Raw genomic sequence first — 22902 nt, forward strand, 5'->3', positions numbered from 1 at the left:
ATTGACACGATGTATGGCTCTCTCGTGAATAGATTTCCAAGCTATGATCATTTGATGGCATTCTGGGTTTTGATTGAGCCTTGCATCTATAAAATGATCCGGGTTTCAAGAGCCAAGTCAGCTGCCAATCGGAACGAAGAAGTGTTGACACCTGCACGCACATCAACAGTAGGTTATGGGTTTGTTGGTAGTTAGAACTAGAGGTGTAATGTTATTGTATTTATGTACAATAACATTACATTATGTACATTATGACTCAGTATCCTATGACTCACTGGGGTCTCAGTGCATCTGGCTTACACGTGAAGAAGTGCAAGCTTACCTCCCTGAGGAATTCAAAGATTTCTCAGACACCCAGATGATCCTTGACTGTACAGAGCTGAGGTGTCAGACACCATCCTCACCACTTCTCCAAAGTGAAATGTACTCTTCGTACAAATCCCACTGTACGATGAAAGCCCTGGTTGGCATAGCTCCACATGGTCCAGTGACATTCATCTCTAATCTGTATGCTGGTTCGGTTAGTGACAAGGAACTATTCAAACAATCAGGCATTGCTGAGAAGTTGACTGAAGACATGGCAGTGATGGTAGATAAGGGCTTCCTAATCACTGATTGTTGTAAATGCAAAGTGTACTGCCCACCTTTTCTATCTAAGGAGAAGCAGATGCCAGCATACCAGGTTAAGGAGACGCAGGCCATAGCCAGACTCAGGGTACATGTGGAGCGAGTCATTAGGAGGATCAAACAGAACAAACTTTTTGATAGCATCATTACCATGTCACATGTTTATAATATCAACCAACTGTTTGCAGTGGCATGTATGCTGTCAAATTACCAGAACACAGCATTAGTTAAAAAATGGGTTAAGTGAGACAAGATGGATTTTTCCCAAGACACCAGTGCCAGTACAAGTAACTTATGGAAAATGACCTGCAGCTGAGGCCACTACAGTTGCATTTCTTCCTTCTCAGCTGACAATACTTGATTACAGAACTGGTACTTGAGTGCTGATAGTTGAGTTTCAGTTATTGATAATTCAAATTCATTGCAAATGTTTAATGTTAATAATACTGTTTAATTATATTACTATATTACTATTCAGATTCAACAAAACTGTTTATCAAAATTATAAAGTAAATCACTAAATCGTTTTAAAATCACAAGTGACATTGAGCTTTTGGAACATCAAAAATACCATTTATCATTTTCTACAGTTCAGTTGTGTTATTGTCTAAATGTATATCAGTATGCTAGGCATGGAGTTTTAAATACTTACCATGTAAATAAGTTCTGCACAAATTCAACGTTTTAATGTGTGTTTTTAAAAATTAAATTGATGCCATTGCTTAAATAACAGTTTATTGATGTCACATAAAGGTAACATGTAACAACAAAAGAATTCATGAAATATATTGAAAATAAAACATCAGTTATTTTGTTCCAGCCAGCCTGAAGGATCTGTTTTTCTTTTTGCTATGTTTTTACTGTTCATTTTTTCAAACACAGGTATCTTGGCATATATATGTAAAAAAAGAAATAGTCTGCCTTTTCTCTGATTGCATTGTGCACATCTGTATCCATGTATATTCTTTGCACTAGGTAGTCCTCTTGTGCCCACACAACAAAGTCACACCACTGCATCCCACTGATGAGCAGTTGTCCTTGCACTTGCCAGTAATATGCGTGGCTCTTTTTTAGTTTAGGGGCACCACGTTCCATCTGCACATATTTGCAGTCAATAAAGTTTTGTACATTGGGACATTTGAATTCGACGAAGCCAAACTGGGGGTATTCATTGGGGTCAAAAACAACACCATCAGGAGATGCAGCAAGCAATGGGGTGAATGACCAGACCACAGGGTGAGTAGTTAACATTCATTAGCCTACTATACTCTGCTGCTATTGCAGGCTCCATCTCAGTTCCTCTCCTCATGTCTGCTGTCTGCCTTGTTCCCTTCAATATACGCTCTGCTAGTGACTCGGCCGAGCTCTGGCCTCTGACGTGACACACCTCCCAAAACCTAGAGGCAGTCACTCTGGGCCTGCGGAGCTGATGCCACTCAGACGAAGAGCTTTGCTCACGTGTAGCTTCCTCTATTTTGTGAGCCATTTCCAGAGTTACAGACAAGCTTTTCAGATGCAGAAGCTCTTCTTCTGAGCACACAAACACACAATCTGATGGCAAGATGTCATACCCCTCCAGAGGCAAGTGCGGTGTTGGTGGTGCATCGCGGTGTAGTGTGATGTACGGGGTTGTCAAAACCGGCTGCTGATATGACAGAACACTGCCCTCCTGCACCAGCCCAAAGGCACTTTCCACAAGGGGCTTGTCAGGTCTCATGTTCATTGTGGTCACAAGTGGCCTGTCCTCAATATTAAATTTTGCATATGCCTCCGTTATTCTGAACAAGCAGGGATCTGGTAACGGACCCACCATGCCTCTGTAGAAGCCACTCCTAAAGAAAACATCAATGACAATAATGTAAGGGAGAAGGTTATTATACTGAACAACAACTAAACTAAAAACTAAAAGGTGTAAAACAGTGGTGCATAAGTTAGAGACTGGGATGTATATGTACATGACTGAGTTAGCCGTCTTCAGAAAGTGTAATGTTGTATGTAAATTAATACCTATTCTGACACATGTATGTATGAAAAAAATAGCAACATACATTTGTAACACGTGAAACCAAATTTTACAAATGTAATTACCGTACTCCAGTCTGGGCCATCCTATTTGGTACCGGCTTAGTGAAGATCATGGAGTTGATGGGTCCTGGCTTCACACCCTAACAGAAGACACATTTACTATGGATGGTGTTGCTGTTCATATGTAAACATGGACTAATTCAAAAACTTTAACCTCATTTAAATTACCACTGTCCGTGGCTTGTGCCATTGCTGTTCAGATTCCGTGCAGCTATGCACAGGGGGGACAACCGGCACTCTGAGTTGTGAGTAGTGTGCTGTTTGGAAGAGCAGTGCCACTGTGTGATTGCACATAACAGCGCCTGCCACACAGGAGCACTGGCTATGTGTCAGTATCACCGGCGATGAATCCAGAAGCTTAATCTAAGAAGAAAGAACGAAAATTAAAAATGTAACATCTTCATGGAAGAGCTGAACAGGAACATAGTTCAGTGTTATGGTTACGCACCCTCCTGAATGCTTAGTGTTTCCTTCTCTCCCTATTAAAACAACTTAACCATGCTTGATAACTGTAATAACTTAGATTGTGTATATTTGCAGTATTAACTTGTTGTCAAATGTTTCTGATCACCCAAACACACGTTGATTTAACTATCTGACTAGTCAAATTAGGAGTGATAAAGCAGGGAAACAAGGAAAACATTCAAGTTGATGGGCCTTTAGGAATGAACTTAACTAATGCTTAAATGAACTGAACCCCACTGAACGGGGATTAACAACTTTACACAGCTTCCTGCCTACACTTAGTCTGTGTGGTGCCTCACTCTTCCTCATTGACCTGTAGCACAGGGCTCTCACACCGACCTCCCCTGACAACCTGTCTTTATTGGACACTGAATAAAGATACAAGTACCATTAGCATTATTTCTGTATTACTCATTTCAGCATGTCTTAAACATATATATTTTACACTTAGCAAGAGTAGCATTAGGTAGTTAACTACCTCCATAGTTAGCCAACTACCTAACGCCATTATAACAGTGTCTAACTACAAAAGTGACATTAGTTAAGAAAACCTCAACTATAGTTTAGGACGACATAAAACGCCGTTTAAGAAAACATGTAATGTAGAGAACTGACATCAAATGAAGGACATAGCGGAGTAACGTAGTGTTTGCATTTGACGTTAGCTAGCGTTTCTTTGTCGGTTAATTTACGTTTTCTTACCTTCGTAGTTGTGTATATATGATGCAGCATATAACTTAAATCCTTTATCTAATTTGCTGGCGGGGGTAGTCATCACTCTGCAAATCCGATGAACATCGGTGATGTTCAATTTTGGGAGCTCTTGTAGGCAGCGAGTGTAGAACGTCGCCATGGTTTAACCGCACCGGAAGCACTGGGGCAGGACTACATAGAACGCGGAAGTGTTAGTGCAAGTAGTCCATTGGCTCCCTGAGCAAAAGAATGACAACACCACGGGACGAAAGTTTGATACCATCATGGGGAAGCTCGCGGTTCTCCAACGGGAGATTGAGAGACCTGTGTCGGAGTGTTAAAGAACAGCTTTGAAATTCTCATGAGTTGTTTGCAAAAGAAAAATCACCATCATAATCCGGCTACCCCTTCGGCGCCACCTGTGGGCTCAAGGCTGGAGCCGAACAAAAACTCCCTGATAACGACTGTGTTGAGTCTGTTCCTTCCCATTCCATGCAAGGCCACCTGGGTTGGCTGGAAGACTGTTTACTTAGCCTGGCAGGGCCAAGGACACTGTCTCAGCTGAACTATGGACGCGCACATACATACATATACTGATACTGATAAGCGCTCACTGACGCATCACCCTCCCTACCCCGGATCCAACGCCACCTCCAACGCTTACCTCTGATGTGGATATCGAGTCAGCTGGAGGCGCAGTCGAAGATTGCAGCGGTCCCAGATCAGATGTACACACTGGAACACTTTCCCATGTTGCTTGTCTGTGTTTATTGTGCTATGGTGTGTTGATACCTGTGCATTCCTATATTATCCCTTTGTGTTACACATTTCGATGTTTTTTTTCCTCGCTGCTTAGCCTGACCTGTCTCCCCAATGTGATGTTTGTGTATTGTATGTACGGTCGGCAAGGTCTGTCATCTCGGTTGTGGGCAAAAGACCTGCAACTGACAAATAAAGGCTATCTCATCTCATCTCATCATCTCAAAGGGCACATTTAACAACACTCAGTTGGTACTGAGGGGCTGAAAGTGTGCCAAGAAATGATCCCTCAACCATTACACCTCTGCCACAAGCTCAAACCATTGTTACAAGGCAGGATGGATCCATGCTTTCATATTGTTTACTCATCTTGTTCCGAATTCTGCAATCAGTACGCAGGCTCCTCAGACCAGGCAACATTTTTCCAATCTTCAGCTGAGCCTGTGTGAATTGTAGCCTCAGCTGCACCTGGGGTGCTTCATCTGCTTTAAGGTTTGACATGTTGTGCATTCTGAAATGCTTTTCTGTCTAAGTTAGTTGTAATTACCTTCTTGTAAGCTCAAAGTAGTTTGGCAATTCTCCTGTGATCTCTCTCATCAGCAAGACATTTTTGCCCAGAGAGCTGCCGCTCACTGGGTATTTTGTTTCTTGGAGAAATAAATGCGTGAGAAAATCCCAATAGATCGGTGTTTTCTGAAATACCAACAGTCATGCTACACTCATAGTCACTTAAATCAAGTTTCGCCCCTATTCTGGTGCCTCTGCTGGATGTGTTGGCAATAGGTTCAAATCACGGGCCAGGGTATGTGACTAGTAAGGGTCCCCAGGCGAGACCCTCAACCACGTTGAGGAACCAGGACATGCTGATGACAAATGGACTGAGAACATGGAATTGATGTGCTGCACATTGCAGGATGAATTTTAATAATTTAGGAGTTGGACTTTTCCTTTGTTGAGAAAACAAATAAAAACACAAAGAAGCTGAAATAAGCTTGGCAATCTTTATTCAGTACCGAATCTTACAGATTCTTACCGGTGATTTAATTAGAATAGTTTAACATTTTAAATTACTTCTACAATATTTTAAGGTCACGGAAAGAGAATTTGTGCGAAGTAATACACAAGAACATAAATTGACAAATTGTGGAAATATTCATATTAAATGCCAGTTTTGGAGACTTGACATCAAGCTTAAATATGCAGCGACTTCTTAAAATCCTTGCAGTTTGAAGGTTGCGGACCTTTTGTTTAGTCCCTTACTGCTAAAATTCCCCACATTCCAGATTACAAAACATCTTGTCGAGAATTAACATATCTTTACATAATAACGTATTATAATGAGTAGCTTCAACTGAGCCTCATTCAGACTTTTCTTGAAAGACAATATATGGCACGACTGAGCATCAAGTGGAATCCTAGACAAGCAGTAAGATTTTAGTAGGATCAGCAGACTGTTATCTGAGCCGTGTTGTCGGCTGTGTCGTGTCAAACTGGGGCAATACTCTCTTTGTTTTCACGACATAAAAAGATAGTGGCTTTATTTGTTTTCCTTTTTTCAGAGCATTAGCAACTTAATGTTCTTTGATGTACAGGAGCTGATGCATGTTTGATGAACACGCTGTGACTAAGAAGATAATTGAAACGCAAACGCTTAGTTTGCCACCTATTTCCCTCCAACAGTTTCCTTCTCTGTGTTTTTCTCCTGCTCCCTTTCCCGCAACCTAAAACCGACCGAAAACTTTACGACCAATTATTTTCACCCGTTCACCCGTGTGCTCTCCCCCATCCATTCTTCATTCTCCCCGCTGTTGTTAATATTTAACAAAGCTGTCAGATTTGAAGTGTTTTGAAGATGGTAAGTGTTTCTCTGTTGCTATCCAGTATAATACTCATGACCTTGTTTTTCAAAGCAAGCAGTTGAGGGGTTTTTAATATGTTCTTTGAGGCAACAGCACTTTTGCATTATTGTTGACTTAATTGTTTTTCACTTGTTTGTCAAGTGTTTAGTGTAAATATTCTCACAAATTATTTAATATCAAAACTCTCTGATGGGAATAAACCAATGATCCGAATCTTCTTTAACACACTGTAACATATAACAACGCAGGATCTGCTTTCACCAGCTGGAATCACTGGATTACACATTTGCTAATTTATTCAGTCACTTCATTAATAAATTATGAAATAATGACTGAAACAGAGCTTTGCGCCCAAGTCCCGTGTTTGCCGATCAGTGCTCTGCAGATCATTGGATCAGCAGCGTTGCAGCTAGACTCAGGTGACAACGTTTAAGCAGTGTTGGCAGCTGTGGATTGAGTGCAAGCCTGTTCCAGGGCAGTATGTCAGGTCTGCACAGCGAGGGTAGGAATTAGTTCACTAGGCTGACAGAGGCAGGTTATATAAGTCTGAAATTTTAATGTAGGGAATTCAGTGAGAATGGAGAGCCCTGGTCGGAGCTAACAGTGGTATGGGTTTGACTCCACGCCAGCTACTTGCAAGAACGTGTTATAAATGTGTCCATTACTCCTGAATACCTGCTGTTAACAAAAATAGACCAAAGTAGACTTGAAGTGAATGAATTTAGAATTTTCAGGGAAACATGTAGCCTATTAAAATGCAACACTGCAGACAGAGAAGAATTCCAACCCACATTTTTTTCCATCATAGATGCCTGTCACAGTCCAGTAGACATTTCCTTGTGATAGATGTCATTCCATGTATGCCCTACAATAAATGAGTGACAGTGGTTTCCTTCCTACAGACTCCCATTTTACAGGCTATAAATTTATGCTAGCTGTTTAGCTTTTTTGTCTTCAATTACTTACCAAAAGTAGTTTATAAATACATTTCAGAGTCTCACTTTAAACTCATCATTTTGGTTTTATACACAATGTTTTCAGACTTAAATAAAGAAAAACATAAAAATATACAATTTATTAAATTAAGGGAAACAAAAACGGAAAACCAAAACAATCGACTCTTCTTCTTGTTTTTAGCAGTGAATAGGGACACTGAACAATTAGTATAAAGCAGGTACCACTTTTGAATGTTTAAATGTTTAATATCTCATTTTGGAACCCAACCAGCGCACGTCTATGTGGTGCTTCTGTTGCAAGCTCACTCATTGTTAGCTGGAGTTTTTCACACAAAAAAAAGTATCAGACTGAGGGAAATTGAACCTACTATGACATTAGAGGTGAAATCAACCACATTAAATGAGATGTGAGATTTATTGCCACCCGTACAGTTATGTGACTGTGAAATAATTGAGGAGAAGGGAGGTGAAGGCTATCTGACTGATCAGCCATGGTCACTAGTGGCAGCACAATCTGTCATAGTTAACACCTACTTACTCCATGTTAACCACGGGGCATGCCTCATTATTCACTCCCTCACATGTGAGAGGCAACATGTGAATACATCAGCACATGCACTATTACTATGCTCCGTTGTGTGATGCATTGCAAAGATCTGCCCAGGAAGAGAAAAGGAAAAAAATTATGAAGGCTTAAAGAAAGACAGGAAATAAATGTTCAGTCCACTAATAAGGAGCTATAGGCTTCATATTTTGATGTAGAGCAAAGACACAGGAGTGGTTATGGCTATACTGACACATTGTTTAGCTCACCAGTGATGATTTTTTTTTAATTTCAGTACAAGATGAAATATGTATGGGGTTGTTTGGTAAGGGTGTCAATCATGAGCAATAACAAACTCTCTTTCAGGACAGCTCTAGCAGCATCCAAGTAGTCGTAATAACTTTAAACCCAATTAGCCAGCGGAGCTTATCCTCCCTCCTCCACCCTTTAGACATGCCCATGCCTGCAGGATCACTGACAGACAGACAGACAGCTTGTAGTTAAGTTTAAAAAGATCTGAAAATGTGCAAGCAGTGGCATGCAATTCAGTTAAATTAAATTAAATTATTCATATATTGCCAATTTACAACAGCAGTTACCTCAAGGTTCTTCATGTTATAAGGTAAAGAATCCCAGTAATCGCATGACACCTTATCAGTGAGCTTGTGGTGACAGCGGGAAGGAAGAACTCCTTTTTTTTACTCCCTTTTTATAGGAACCAGACCCAGGGAGGAGCACCCATCCACCCTGACTGGGTGGGGGTGAGGGGAGGGAGAAGAGAGCAGAGAGAGACAAAAGGCAAACTATAGCAAAGCGAGACAGAGTTTATTCATTGTTAATGATTAAATACAGTAGTGGTGTATGAACCACTTTTTTGCAGTTCATATTAGTTCAACAACCACACAATGATTGTGTCTGTTCCAGAGGTGGGTGTTTGTCATGAAGGACTCGTACTATCTTTCTAGCCACATGGGTTTTGATTGTGCTTAATGCAACCAGCAGTTTGTCTGGGTCCTTTTCAGTACCACAGTGTCAGGTTCTTGTTTTAAGTCTGTTAAATTTTGCTTCCTCTTTCGTCACAGACTCTTGTATTTATAGTGTTCTCATTTCCTTGTTTTCCCATTGCATTACTGTATTTACTCACTGTATTGTATGTTGTTGCTGCTGTGTGGGTTTTTTTTTTTTACATCCTGTTTTATTTTGGCAATGCCTTTCCTTCGTTTTGTCCCCTGTGCTTTTAATTCCTGTCTTTGAAATTCTAGCCACCAAATTGCAGTCTGTATTTGTTGCCATCTTGTCTACAGACAGAAAGAGTGACAGTAAAACTTAAAAAAGTGCAATACAACATTGCTAGGGACCAAAGCAATAGCAGGAAGGCTATACATGTTTGTAACCAATCATCCAGTAAGGAAATGCACATTTTACCCTGGTAACCAGTGGTTTCTGGGGTCAGTTTAAAGACTTGTGTTGCTGAGGACTAACTCTATGACTAGACTAGAACCACCAAAATGCTATAATGGTTTCAAAACACGAGTCCACAAACCAGCGAGTAAACGCATGAATTACACTGAGATACAATCTGTGGCAATAACTGCCTTGAGGTAATTAGTTAACAGCATCTATCTGTCAAGAATTAATACATTGGATATGTGGCTAAATTGTCCTCAGCTGACCTTACTTCCCTCATTGGATCTCTTAGTGCCCACTAATTTAAACTGGTCTTGCTTTACCACCTCTGCTGTATTTAAATAATTCAAGACTGCAAATAATATTGCTGGTATAGTGTTACTAATATATAGTATAATTAAAAGAAACACTTATGTTTATACCTTGCTGCTTTTTAATGCTTTAGTGCATAATTACCCTGTAAAATGTGACACACTTATATTTGCTACTTTTCTTGCTTTCTTTTATCTTGAATCTTTTATTCTGTTCCTCGTTTAAGTTACCATATTTATTTTGTCATCTTTTCTCTTTTCATCTTTTCATTCTCAGTTGGCTTCCATGCAAACTTGCTTTTCATTTTCTTCTTCTGTTTGCACTTCCAGCCCCTCTCTGCTGTCTGGCTTTGTTAATTTGTTGTATATTCACAAATGTTGTTCTGCATTGCCCATTTCCTTCTTTTTCCTTCTGGGTTGACACAACTAATCGATACATATATTTCCGCAGCCTACATTTTGTTTTATTGTGCTTTCCACGAGCTCAGCAATAGTAGACTGATTACATCTAGAAAACCCTTTGAGGCAGATGCAAACAAATTCTACAAATTGCTTCATTCATTTGGTAGCACTTGAGGTAATGTTACTGCGACAAGTGTCAGTTTTTGTTGACATGAATACGTGGCAGTGTAATCCTATCTTTTAGTATTCTGGCTCCAATACTGCTTCAAGTGCCACTGAAAATATAAAAATTGCAACTTGAGTACAGATGAAACCCCACAAAGCAGCAGAAGACAAACTTGAAAGCCTTATAATGAGAGTTTGCAGTGAGAGTTTGCTCAAAGGTGGCATTAAGAGAGCATTAAAACATCTCACTGCTATACAAACAGTTAGCTAGCTTTAACTAGCAATAAAAGGAAAACTTTATTGCATTTTTACATTTTCCTTATTTACTTATAAACTTATTTATTGGGCTCTGTTCCTGCCTTTGTTTATCTTTTCTGCTCTTGTTTGAGTAGAAGCCTTTTGGCTACGAGTATTTTTATTCTACTCAGACAGAACTTTGTTACCCTGGATAATAAAAGGAGCATGGAACTGCACTGCTCATTGAAAGAGGAGTGAAAGAAGCCACCCATGTCCACTGTGAATGGCCCTCTTTGAACAGAGGCGGTGGCTTACGCCCACTCACATCCTGGGCCATCTGACCTCAGGAAATCACGTGTTAGGGTGGGGCCAGATTTCATAATGGGTTTACCCAAAACCTTGGCTGATTGTGACCTATACCCGTTTTCACACCTTAGCTCATGTGATTAGGTAGAGGATCAATAGGGCGTTCATGACCCTGCTGGGGACACTCCCATAGGGCTTAAAATCTGCGACTCTTCACCAATTACTCTTAGAACTGAAGAAGCTTCTCGGATGAGAGGTGAAACGTCTTCAAGGAAACTTAAAGAAGTCCAGATTCTTTTCTTTCCAAGTTCCTTAGGTTGCATTCTTATATATATATATATATATATATATATTTGCACCTTCCTTTATCTGGGAGTTTTTGTTTCTTCTTGTTCTGAAACTCTTTTTCACTTATTGAAAACTATCAATTCAGAACCTTAGCATTAAGACCAGAGGCTTTAAAAACAGTTTGAAAATATGTGCTTACTTTCTGTCTCTTACTAAATATTTTTCTCTGTCCACTTGGGCGCAGCAAGGGAAATGATGTTATTTGGCTACCATTTCTTCACACTAGCAGGTGCCGCCTGTCCCTGTGACACTTGCTGAGATTGGCAGAACAGTATGAGCCAGAGGTGTGGACTCGAGTCACATGACTTGGACTCGAGTCAGACTCGAGTCATTAATTTTATGACTTTAGACTTGACTTGAAAAAATGTTCTAAGACTTGTGACTTGACTTGGACTTTTACACCAATGACTTGGGACTTGAATTGGACTTGAACCGGTTTACTTGAAAAGACTTGATATTTTACCCCAAATATAAAATTTAACATGCATATTATATAGAGATTGAAAATGTGACGTCATTCACGGGTAGAACCGCAAAGGATTCTGGGAACTCGTGGCAAGCGGTACTAGCGCACGCAGGCTTTCAATTAAAATCAGTTATACAGCGATAAAAAGAAACACAAGAAGCTGTTGTATTATTAACTGCAATAGCCGGTCGCATGACAGCCACGGGAAGCCGACGGGTAAAGAGATCGGTTGTTATCGGATTACCTCGTTGAAGAGAAATTGTTCGAGCCATGTTTCCGAAGTAACAAAGAGGCGACGGGTGGCCTGGATTGCAGCCATTCAAAGGTCAAATATAACGTCCCAGAACCCTCCAGCTCACAGGTTAGTCTGCTCCAAGCATTTACACAAAGGTCAGTCTGCTGTTGTAGTTAATGCGTCATTTTCACAACATAACTGGTGATATAGGTTACAAGCAAGTCTGGCGCTGAACAGAAATTGTCGCGCTATGCTCCTTTGTTTATTGTGCATAAATAGTGAATTGTCCTGACACAATATTGCGTTTCGCCTCTGTTATTATGGTACACTGACAAAAACATATACTTTTATTCACAGGATAAAACAGGTTTTTTGTATCACTAATTGCCCAGTGCGATTACAGCATACAGTGTTATTGTCACTGCTACATTTCTGTGATGCTACCAGAAATTATTTCCACTACTAATTAATTACCGTTGAGCTCAAAGGTCCTATTAATAAACGGTTAACGAATGTGTATTTATGACGACGATTTGTGAGACTGGTAAACTTATGATACGTACGATGGTCTTTACTTTCTACACGGTGCATTTCAAGGTCCTGTACCCATCCGTCGGTAAACTGTACCTGGGCTTGTTGCAGTGACCTGAAGTTACTAAACTTCATGAGTGTATGCACTCACTCCAAGAACCGTATGATTATAAATATGCATATAAATATGCTACAATGAGATAGCTGACTTCATCTAACTAGCAAATGTTGTCCAGGCTACGTTGGTGATACAGTTTTTTTAATGTGTATGATATTTTTGTCATGCGATTTTAAAGCCGGTCCTACAACCGCATCCAAGAATAACATGCAGCTTATCTCAGAACTGTCGGTGAAAACTATTCTTGGAGCTAAGTTTAATTGAGCTGCATTTTAAAGAGGTGCAATTTCACAATTTGTGTATATTTTCTAAGTTCACTATTTTGTCATGTGTTGAGAAAAACACAGATTTTAAAATTACATGGTCTAATATTTACATTTAGCATAACTGCAACATTATTTTTTCGTTTTTTTTTTTTTTTTTAAAGACTCGAAAGGACTTGAAATTCAAAGTTTCAGACTTGTGACTTGACTCGGACTTTTACACCAGTGACTTGAGACTCGACTCTGACTTGCCTGACATTACTTGAGACTTGACTTGAGACTTGAGGATAAAGACTTGAGACTTACTTGAGACTTGCAAAACAATGACTTGGTCCCACCTCTGGTATGAGCCTAGTCAACACTGTGGATATGTGTGTGTGTGTGTGTGTGTGTGTGTGTGTGTGTGTGTGTGTGTGTGTGTGTGTGTGTGTGTGTGTGTGTGTGTGTGCTCTCTGATGCTGCTGCATTATATCCCTAATCAGCATGTTGCAATCCCACCGAAGTGGTTTAATGGCTGTTCAAACTCCAAATGCAGGGGCACGTATTACTGTAAATCTCATCTATATGTGTTCTCTAGACTTCATTTGATAGAATTATACAAGCTTATGCAAGGAACAAAAAGCAGACTCTAAATGTTGTCTACGTGTGCAGAATTATTGGAAGCTACTCTTTTGTTTTATGTTTCAAAGTCCACTTAAACACTGAATGATACACAAAAACGAAATCCTATTGAGTCAATAGGATTTGGGGGAAAAAAAAAAAAAAACGTCACCGTGCTTTGTGTTTTGCCGTCCTGTCACCACGGCTCTGTTACAGACCATCCTACAAGCAACGAGTCGCGGATCATTTTGCTCTCTGTCCAGCACACTTGAGCCTGACAGTAAACCCCACAGTAAGTTGCTCAGTAAGGCTGTCAGCCATCTGTTGGAACAGAAAATAAGAGGGAAATTTCTTGTCTTGGCAGCATAGAAACTGTGAAAGATACAAAGCAAACAGAACACTGAAAAAAGAAACAGACAGACGCACACTTACACAAGCAACACAGGCAGGCAAAACAGACGGACTGACAGAAAAGACAGTCAGATGTCGGTCATGACAGCTAAAGGAAAATATTTTGATTTGTTGTCTTTTTCTGCGCACACACATATACAGTCAGTCAGAGTGACAGCGAGAACCTCTCATCAGTCACACGCAGCGACAAGAAGCTGATCACAAACAAAAAAGGAGCTGAACAACTTGAGACAGCATGTCATCGTCTCTATTTTCTCCTATTGTTTCAGGTTAACTTACGTAGCTTCTTTATATTACTATTTTTTAACAAAACACATGTTATCTATCAATATTGCATCTGTTTAAAGCCCAAATTTTCGTTTTTTCCAATCCAGAGCTTGTCTGTTTTATTTGTTCGCTTGTTTTTAGGGCCCTTAACTTTTTTGTTTGCCATTGTTTCTACCTTATTATCTTCTTTATCCTTCCAATATGTTGGCTATACCCTCTACTTATTTCCTCCCCACCCTGCGATCAGTATCCTCTTGTTAACATGTGATGTATCGACTCCCAGGTCTAGGCCTTTAATGCGTCTTATGGGCACCTGTCTTTCCAAAATGCCACTTTGCTGTTTCCCTTGTTGAGTTCACAAAACTAGTCAGTTGTCATTGTGCCTTTTACAGACTTTTATTAGCATAAATCATTTATAGCACACCTTTAAGCTGAGCTTTTAAAAGCTCACAGTGTCCCATGCACCAGTATTTTAATGCCTTTGAAACTGCCCATCTACTGAAGATTTGATAAGGAGTTTTAAGGAGCACATAAATTAAACCCTGACATCATCTCTATGGTCAAAACTGGTCACGGTACGACGACAGAAACTTCAAGGGTTTAGGAAAAATGTTGGACTCAAAATTGTGGGTTTGAGTCATCACTTAAGTGTATTTCCATGTTATTATTCCTTTTTTTTTAAAGAAAGTTTAAACGAATCAATAAAAAAGGTAGAAGACAATTCTTGTATAGAAGCTTTTGCTTACTAAAAAATATAAAAAGGACACCAAAGGTGATGTTTAAGAACTATATTGGACTCTTTGGAAGTATTTTTGTCAATCATGACAAGATGCTGAGAAAAGACTAGAAGTCGATGGTGATTCAGGATCCAAATTTTTGCTTGGTTAACCTTGTTCAGATATATTATAGCTGCACATAAATGTATTTATTGATTTTCTACAAATAACTAATCTAGATAACTGCTTTAGCTATTTAGGATGCTATAAACGAATCATTGTCATAACTTATGCTCTTCTCGGTTGCTTGGTTAATATCAGGTTCTGACAGGGAGGCATAAAAGCAGCAGGATTGTCTGTTAACGTGTCCTATTGAAGCAATGCGGTAAATTTAACTTTTTTTTTTAATAGAAGTAGGTTTTGCGTTGGTGTAAAAACAGGATGAAATGCAACACTTTAAACAAAGCCATTATGTAATATTGCTAATTAGCTATGTGCTGTGGTTGCTAATGCAATGTAACCATTTGGAGCACTCAATACGTGGTTAAAGCAGGCTGGTTCAGTAACTGATTGTTCAGATAAAGAGTGGTTTGGAAATGCATCAGAATAATGGAAACTCTAAATGGAAAAAAAAAATCAAGGTATTAAGCAAACCTTTGAATCAAAGCAGTCACCTTTAAAGTTCAGGGCGCAGACTCTGGCTCTTTCCTATTTTCTCTTTTCTTCTGTCTGTGTAGTACTGACATGGACAAAGTCTCCTTCTTTTTTTCTTGCTTCCTTTTTCCTTAAGTAATCTCTTGTTGCCACCACCACCCCCCCCTCCACCCACCCCTCCTCTTGTTCTCTGTTTTCTCCGTTTCCTTTTTCTGTTTCCACTGCATTTCCACGTTTCCTCTTCGTTTCCTTTGTCTGAGTCTCTCTCGCGCTCGCTCGCTCTCTTCTGGGTGTATTTCCGCTCCTCTCTGGAGGAATAAAAGTTTTTGAAGTTCCACCAGAGGAGAAGCGCCTTCAGCCCTAATACACTTCATCCTGGTTACTGACGCTTACAACATGGCCTACTATTGTCTGCCAGAGTGCTCTGTCAACTTTAGGGAATTAAACATGAGGCAGCGACTCAGCCCAACACAGACATGCACACACAGAAAGAGTCTCACAGTTGTGATCCAGAACTTCTTTTTTCACAGAGATGAGTCCAAAAATGTATATGAAAATGTGTTTTTATTGATACAAGAAATTCCTTAGATGGATTGTTGCTGTTCTTAAATTGATTTTTTTTGTGATATATCTGTCTAGCTGTCTGACTGGGCAACATTGTTTTAATTCCCTGTAATTGTCTGGTACTGACATCTTTTATTACATCAACTAGCACAACGCTGGCAACCACTGACAAGGAACAAGCATTAAAAATGAGCTTTGACACAATATAGCTAACATCTATGTGGCACATTTCTCTTAAAATAAACCAAAAAATGTATACTTTGGTGTATTAACTAGTTATGCAAAAAACAAGTGCAGTGTTTTGATGTGGACTGCAGGCCAGGTATTAACACTGTGTTAGTACTGTGTGATTATAATGCAAAGGTGCATTCAGTAACTGTTATCAAATATTCTGTGTCATGCATGATGCAAAAAGAATCCTTGTTTTTAGCTCTATGATCAAATATTCCACCGTTAAATCTCTAAAACACATGTTTGCATGTATAGTTGACTGTAGCACTGATAAAGCAAAGTTATATTTATTCAACCAGGAAAGCCAACTGGCATAAAATAACTTCTGCACTCTTAGACTTCTTTTTTAAGTGTGTCCTATTTAAGTTCGCCATATGGATACAAATAATAATTTCCAAGCCTTTTTTTCCCTTTTTTTCTGTAATTAAACATAAATTTAGCATTTATTAAAGTGGATGGCAAATTTGGGACACATTAACTTTATCAATATCACTTTAAAATAAGTGGCACAGCCTGTCAGTGTTTTCAAGCCTGATAATTCTGATTAAAGCTGCTGGGATTTTCTGTCTGTATCTCTTTAATTGTGATTGATCTACACTTAATCAGGAAGCTGGGGTCATATTGCTTGGCAGAAGCAGAGTGTAATATTCTTTTACTGAGGCGAGCTTTCATTCAGATGAACTTCCCCATCTTGTTTGCATATTCAGCGTAGACATTTAGGCTTAGTGAATCAACAAAAGACCTTCTGATTAAATCAGTATTTATTGATTACAAATGTCTGTTGATAATACAGTACTGTAAAAAAAACTTTTGAGCCCCTTCATTTCTGTTTTCTAGGAGAATGTGAAATAGGTGCAGCAATTTATTGGAACATGGGCAAACAAAAGTGGAAATCCAGTATATAAGGCAGATTTTTGGCTGATAGCGCTTTGGGAATCATCTTGTTGGTGCAAAAATACTGTTTTGTGCCTGTCAAACTTTGATATCTTTGACATTTTTCATAGATTCAACTAAAGAAATCTGAGCAAATTATGTGTCTTTGTGATAGGCTATGCAAAAGATACCATCTGAAATGGGCTCTTTATGAAGTTTTCTGTCATGTTGTGTAGACAGAGCACTGGCTCATGTCTTAGGTGGATTTTTAATGTCCGAATGATTCATGGAACATTCCTTCCTTCACCCACACGCTGTGCCGGCAGATGACCGCCCCTCCCTGACCCTGCTTCTACCTCTTCCTGTTAAAAGGGTGTTTTTCCTTCCTACTGTCCCCTAAGCACTTACTCACCCAAGTTTGTCAATGCGATAACTTGAGTACAAGGTGACGCCGGGTTTTCGAACTGATACCACAGTTTTATCACCTAATCTCATTGACCTTGACCTCAAAGTCAGAGTTCATCTTTTTAATATGACGTCTAATAAAGCACAACTCTATACCTACGATTAATACTGCCATGGTTGTTAAGGTTTGAGGTTATGAACTCGGTGATTTTAACTTATGAGAGTCTCACTTCAAAGGGTGACTGGGCTTCAAAGGCAACTGTGACTCATTATTGTTTGTGTGACAATTAAAATAATTGTTGTTGAGTGGCTACATACTTAATCGAAAGTAACATCTTGACCCTGAAGCACGTTTTATTTTTTAAACCATTTTTAGAGGAAACTGATGACAGCTATTATTCAAAATACATCTAAATTTCATTTGCATACTGTATCTGCTATGCTTATACACATCATGTCCATAATAAATGCCATGACATATTTAGCCTGTACGCTTTAGGATATCTGTATGCTTGTAGTTGCTCAATGTACAAATTAAATATGCATCATGGGATTTTGCTAGGAGTTAGGAGTTAAGGTTATTTGAGAACCTTGAATATAGCATCACCTGTGGTTGATTATTGGGGAAAAAGGATTAAATTTATGATATAAAATTGACCCAATTATGTTGAAAAAAAATCCACTAATACTTTATAACTCTGACAAATTATGTTTTGTGTTTCATTTGTCATTTAAATACACTTCAAACTCACCTTTTGTGCTCTTTGGTGTTTTATCAGGATCATAATATGACATCCATGCTTCCCTAAGGAGGTTAATCAGCTTTAATGAATGATGCCATGATTTTTAAGGGTGAATGCAAGCAGATGATTAGAGCATTCCTTCTCTTACTAGTCAGCACCAGAAATACTTGCTGGTATCATATTTTATTATTGTTAATGGCAATAAACTATCAGTTGTAAGATGTTACTCAGCAAACTGCCTCTAGTCCCAGCAAACAGCAGCAGCTCGCTTCGTGATGGAAGGTTGTAAACAAGCAAGGTGAAAGGAGAGCTGATCTAAGCAGGCAAAGAGGAGGAAGAGACTGCTTTGAAGATAGTGGTTACTAACAGGGAGCTAATGGAGCTAACCGGCTAAATAATTATTCACAGTTGCTTTTAGCAACTATACAAAAACATAAAACACAAGCATTAGCTATGACTGTAACATGGCTATTTATGAAAGGACACAGATAGCCAACTCCTGTATTTTGGCTGTGGTAGAGTAAACTGCCATATTCTCTCTTGTAATCTGAACAATGCAACACTACATTGAGCAGAAGGGCATGGATGCAAAGAAGAAAAGCCTGCTAGCGCTAGCACCACTAACAGCAGCAAAGTGAGCTGGCATTTTGTTATGCACAGTGCAAACCGCCACACAATTTAGCTGCAGAATATGATTAATTGATTCAGTTAATCACATTGTGCAGTATGTATTTAAGTGCAATGAATCAATTCATAAATACACACATAAAATCTATCAAGACAGTCGCTTAGCAACTTATCTCCTTTAGCTTATTTTACTTTGTGGATGTTTTCTGAGTAACTGACACTATAGTTTATTAGTGTGCTCACTTGATTGCTTGGTTTTCAGTTTTGTTATGCATTTTATAGGATTTTTAATAGCTAAACACAGTTGCACAGCTGAAATTCCACTATAAAGGTTCCTTCGTGTCCAAACAGTCCTGGCTAGTTTGCATTGTTTAGACTCTCACCCTCTATCGGTGACTTCTGTATGTCATTATGTAACACACTGGCATAATTTTGTTTGGCCCTTTAAAAAAAAAAAAGAAAAGAATAAACAGCTGCCTCGCTTGCAGTTTTGGTTCAAACTTTGATTGATCTGGGTGGTTCATGTTAGAAGGGGGAGAAGCTCTGAAAATGTCTGCATATTTAATAGAAAGAGGCACTGTGTCAATGTACAGGATGAAAACAATGATGTGTGTAAGATGTGCACTCAAAGTTTTGAAACATTTAGGACTCATAAAAATTAGACCCAACTGCCCACAGGCCTAACACCTCCGTGACTGGCCCCGGGGCTGACATACCACCACATCACACTGGAGTAAATGCAACTTGCTAAAGTAACAGAAAGACAACTGTGATGTCTACAGGCATGGGGGGAAAAAATGGAGAAGCCCATTAACCACAGGTCCCCACAGACTGACCGGATGGGGTAACCTTCCAAACAAGCGAATCCCTCATTATCGAATCTTTCATTCAAGAATCATTTCCAGTGGATCAACTTCTAGATCTTTTACAGTTTTTCCACACATGAATTCTTTACAAAAGCAGAAAGACGAACTGCTCACCCATCAGTACTTCATCTTTCGACCTTATGCTCGGCAAATTCATTGACACAACCACTCCAATCTAAAGTCCTGACAGTGCATTCATTCCGCTCTCTTCTTCTTTTACGCAACTTTTTTTTTTTTGCTTTGGCTTGTTAAACACTTAAAATGCTGCTAAAAGACACTTGTTGCCATAAAAGCGATCCCACACATACAATAATACACTTTCCAGCACGACCAGTGCCAGCAAAACTTTTCAGAAGCTCCGCTTATTTTTAATTAGTGGAGTTTGGAATAATTGAGTAAATATGTGCAGCTAAAATTCAGTTCATAAGGAAAATGTAAACTACATAAAGTTCAGCTCTGGCTCCCAAGAAGATCCAGGACTTGACAGCAAATATATGCATTCTTTGCAGTGTGGTAGTGCCCGCTTAATACTGGGCTGCTTTTACCTTCTGGGCCCTGGGGCATTGTTCTGGCTCCCTCTTCTGAAGCTGAGACATCCTTTCTCTGTTGAGACAGCATGTCTCTACAATATCCAAGGAGCTTTAAGATTCCTGCAGGCTTGCTGTGACACTGTCATTTCTAAAGCTGGAAACGTACGCGCGTAGAGCTGGAAAAACTTGTTATTAATATGTCATACTCGGTTATGAGAATCATTTAGTCTAAGAGGCACTTGTTAAATAAAGCTGCTCTTAGTTCAAGTCCCAGTCACTACAGAGTTTCCCCTCAGAGGTTTGGTGGAATATCACAGTTTTATTTTCATTGTCAGCCAACTTTATCTCCACTCAGAGGGTTGGGCAAAAGTAATTTGACTCTGTCACAGGAATTTCTGCCACGGGAGATTCATAAATTAGTCTCTAATTAAACAGACAGCAGATTTTGCATGATGAGGAGCAGTTAATGTTGTCCTAACTGAATAAGCCTAGTTGAGTTCAGTATCAGTATATTAAGGTCCTGCTCAGGTTAATTTTTTATGCAGATTAAATAATGTTCTCAGTGTGACTGCAAAACTAAGCAGATAAAGAATGAAACAAGGGTAAGGTGCTTGCATATTATAGTTCACTATCTCGAATATTTCACGTAATTGAATTCCATGATTGGGAGAAATGAACTTTTAACAAGAGACACCGTCAGTGTCGGCGCTTGACTCGTCCTCTGTAGCTACAGATGTAAGTAACTGAAACCTTGTGCAGAAAAACACTACAGCTCTGATAGAAAGATGAAAGCACAGCATGGAGGTGCTTGATTTGATATTATGAGTGCTATTTTGAATTTCCCTTGTACTCAGCTCTGTGTTTAAGCCGTGACATTTAACAAATATCTATCTGATTTGTAGGAACTGCGTTCAATTAAAAGCTAAAATTGCAAGGGTTTGAACATTAACAGACAGTTACCAGACCTTAGATCATACATAAGAGAGCTTAGGTGTGGCTCACCCTTGACTGAGAGTGTTTAGATTAATGTAGAGTTGTGTGTCAGTATCGTGAGTGACTGAAAGATGTTTTTCCTTGTACTTAACTGAACTCACTTTAAATGATGCTGCTACAAACCAATCCAAGACCAATTAATAGATATGTACACACAGAGTCAGACAGTATACAAATGTTTCTTTAACTTCAAAGAAACTTTTTCCCCTTCATCTCTGTGTTCTCACTATGACATTTAATGAATCTCATCCTAAGTGGTTAAAACACACTCACACACATGCACACACACAGACAAGACTGCATGCACGCCAGCTTAATATATCTCTCCGCTCTTCTGTGGAGCATTTCAAATGTGGCACATTTTCCACCGCAAGATCTGAAATGTTGTTAGCACCACTGGCATTTTACACTGCACAAAAATATTTCCTTTCCTCTCATCATCCACGGGTTTCTATATTTCCCATTGTGGCGGCAATCCCTGTGAAACAATCATTTGCTTTCATGCACGAGCACAACGATTGATCAAAGATGTTAGATTGCCACGAAGTGGCTGTGAGGTACAGACACAAAACGAATATTAAATGATATCTGAGCTTTGGATTGGGATGATGTCTCACCCATAGGGATGTAATGGAGGGCGATGTCAATATGGAAAGTGTCTTTTTCTACTGAAGGGATGGGAAATCGGTGCATCCATTTCCAAGAAGTCAAACTTGGTAAGCTGAGATTCAAATGCAAGGGAGTAGATTGCAGGTGAAGTGTTTTTCACATTACATTAATCTAAGCTTAACCATATCCATAACCCTCTGCAGAGTCTCTCTGCTCTCTCAGAAGACTTGCAATCAAATGCTCTGCAACTCCTTTTGCCTGCTGCCTGTTTCTTTTAGTTGTGGAGAGAATCTCTAAATATGCTTCCAGATTGCATTTCACTGAGACCCTGGGTACGGGTCAGGCATTACATAAAGGCAACACCTGCAATTTACTTGAATTTTTTTTTCTTCTCTATTTTCCAATGAGTGAGGCCACCAGATGTTTTTATGCTGCTGCTTTCAATGTTGCACACTGCACAGCTAAAAGTGAATCAGTTGATTGGGACTAACTGTCTGCTCTGTCTCTCTCTGTTCGCCCAGCTGGATGCTTGGTGAAGCATGGTGGTGAAGATGGTTAGAATGCGCTTAACGGGGCCGCTGTCATGGGGCTGGTGCAAATGGTCAAGTGTAACAGGAATGGGAGTCCTGTATCTGCTGATGCTATCAACCTGCCTTGGCCAAGACACGGAAGGTAAAGCGAGTTTCTCTTTGCATGTCCTGATCACTGTCCTCCCTCTCCACTTTGTCTCTTTGTTTTGTCTCATGTGTCTCATTCAGTACTTCAGTCTGCTTTAATATCAGCACTGTGCATGACTTTTTTGAGTCAAGGCTTATTTTAGGTAGTAAAGTGCAGGATTTTTTATTCTTTCATGATTTCATGTGTGACAAGGTCTTGTCTGGGGATCTTGAATGTAATCGCTTTTACTTTTTATTCTAACATCTACTGCAGCTTTTTTCCTGTTTATATTACATTTTATACCCATTTCTGCCAGTACTTCAGAATTAATACCATCTGCTTAAGCCACGCTTCGTGGGTTATTGATTCTTTTTGATTT

At 39.4% G+C, this 22902-nt stretch overlaps 2 protein-coding genes across 2 annotated transcripts in view; one reads left to right on the top strand and one right to left on the bottom strand.

Annotated features, from left to right (window-relative positions):
* The window catches only part of LOC308390715 (protocadherin-15-like), a 240722-nt gene that overhangs the window by 12873 nt on the left and 204947 nt on the right, over window positions 1–22902 (top strand). The window contains exon 2 of the mRNA XM_080872975.1: window positions 22388–22538. Coding sequence (XP_080729101.1) covers window positions 22406–22538 — 133 coding nt within the window. The 5' untranslated portion in view covers window positions 22388–22405. The remainder of the gene's footprint in view (window positions 1–22387; window positions 22539–22902) is intronic.
* LOC308390770 (uncharacterized protein) lies at window positions 283–4060 on the bottom strand. The gene is made up of 4 exons (XM_080873043.1): window positions 3880–4060; window positions 2881–3075; window positions 2716–2792; window positions 283–2459 (listed from the first exon to the last, which is right to left on the bottom strand). The coding sequence occupies exons 1-4, from the start codon at window positions 3907–3909 to the stop codon at window positions 1820–1822; spliced, it is 942 nt and encodes a 313-aa protein (XP_080729169.1). The 5' UTR covers window positions 3910–4060; the 3' UTR covers window positions 283–1819.

Source organism: Rhamphochromis sp. 'chilingali' (assembly GCF_963969265.1).
Source record: "Rhamphochromis sp. 'chilingali' genome assembly, chromosome: 22".
NCBI classification, from domain to species: Eukaryota; Metazoa; Chordata; class Actinopteri; order Cichliformes; family Cichlidae; genus Rhamphochromis; species Rhamphochromis sp. 'chilingali'.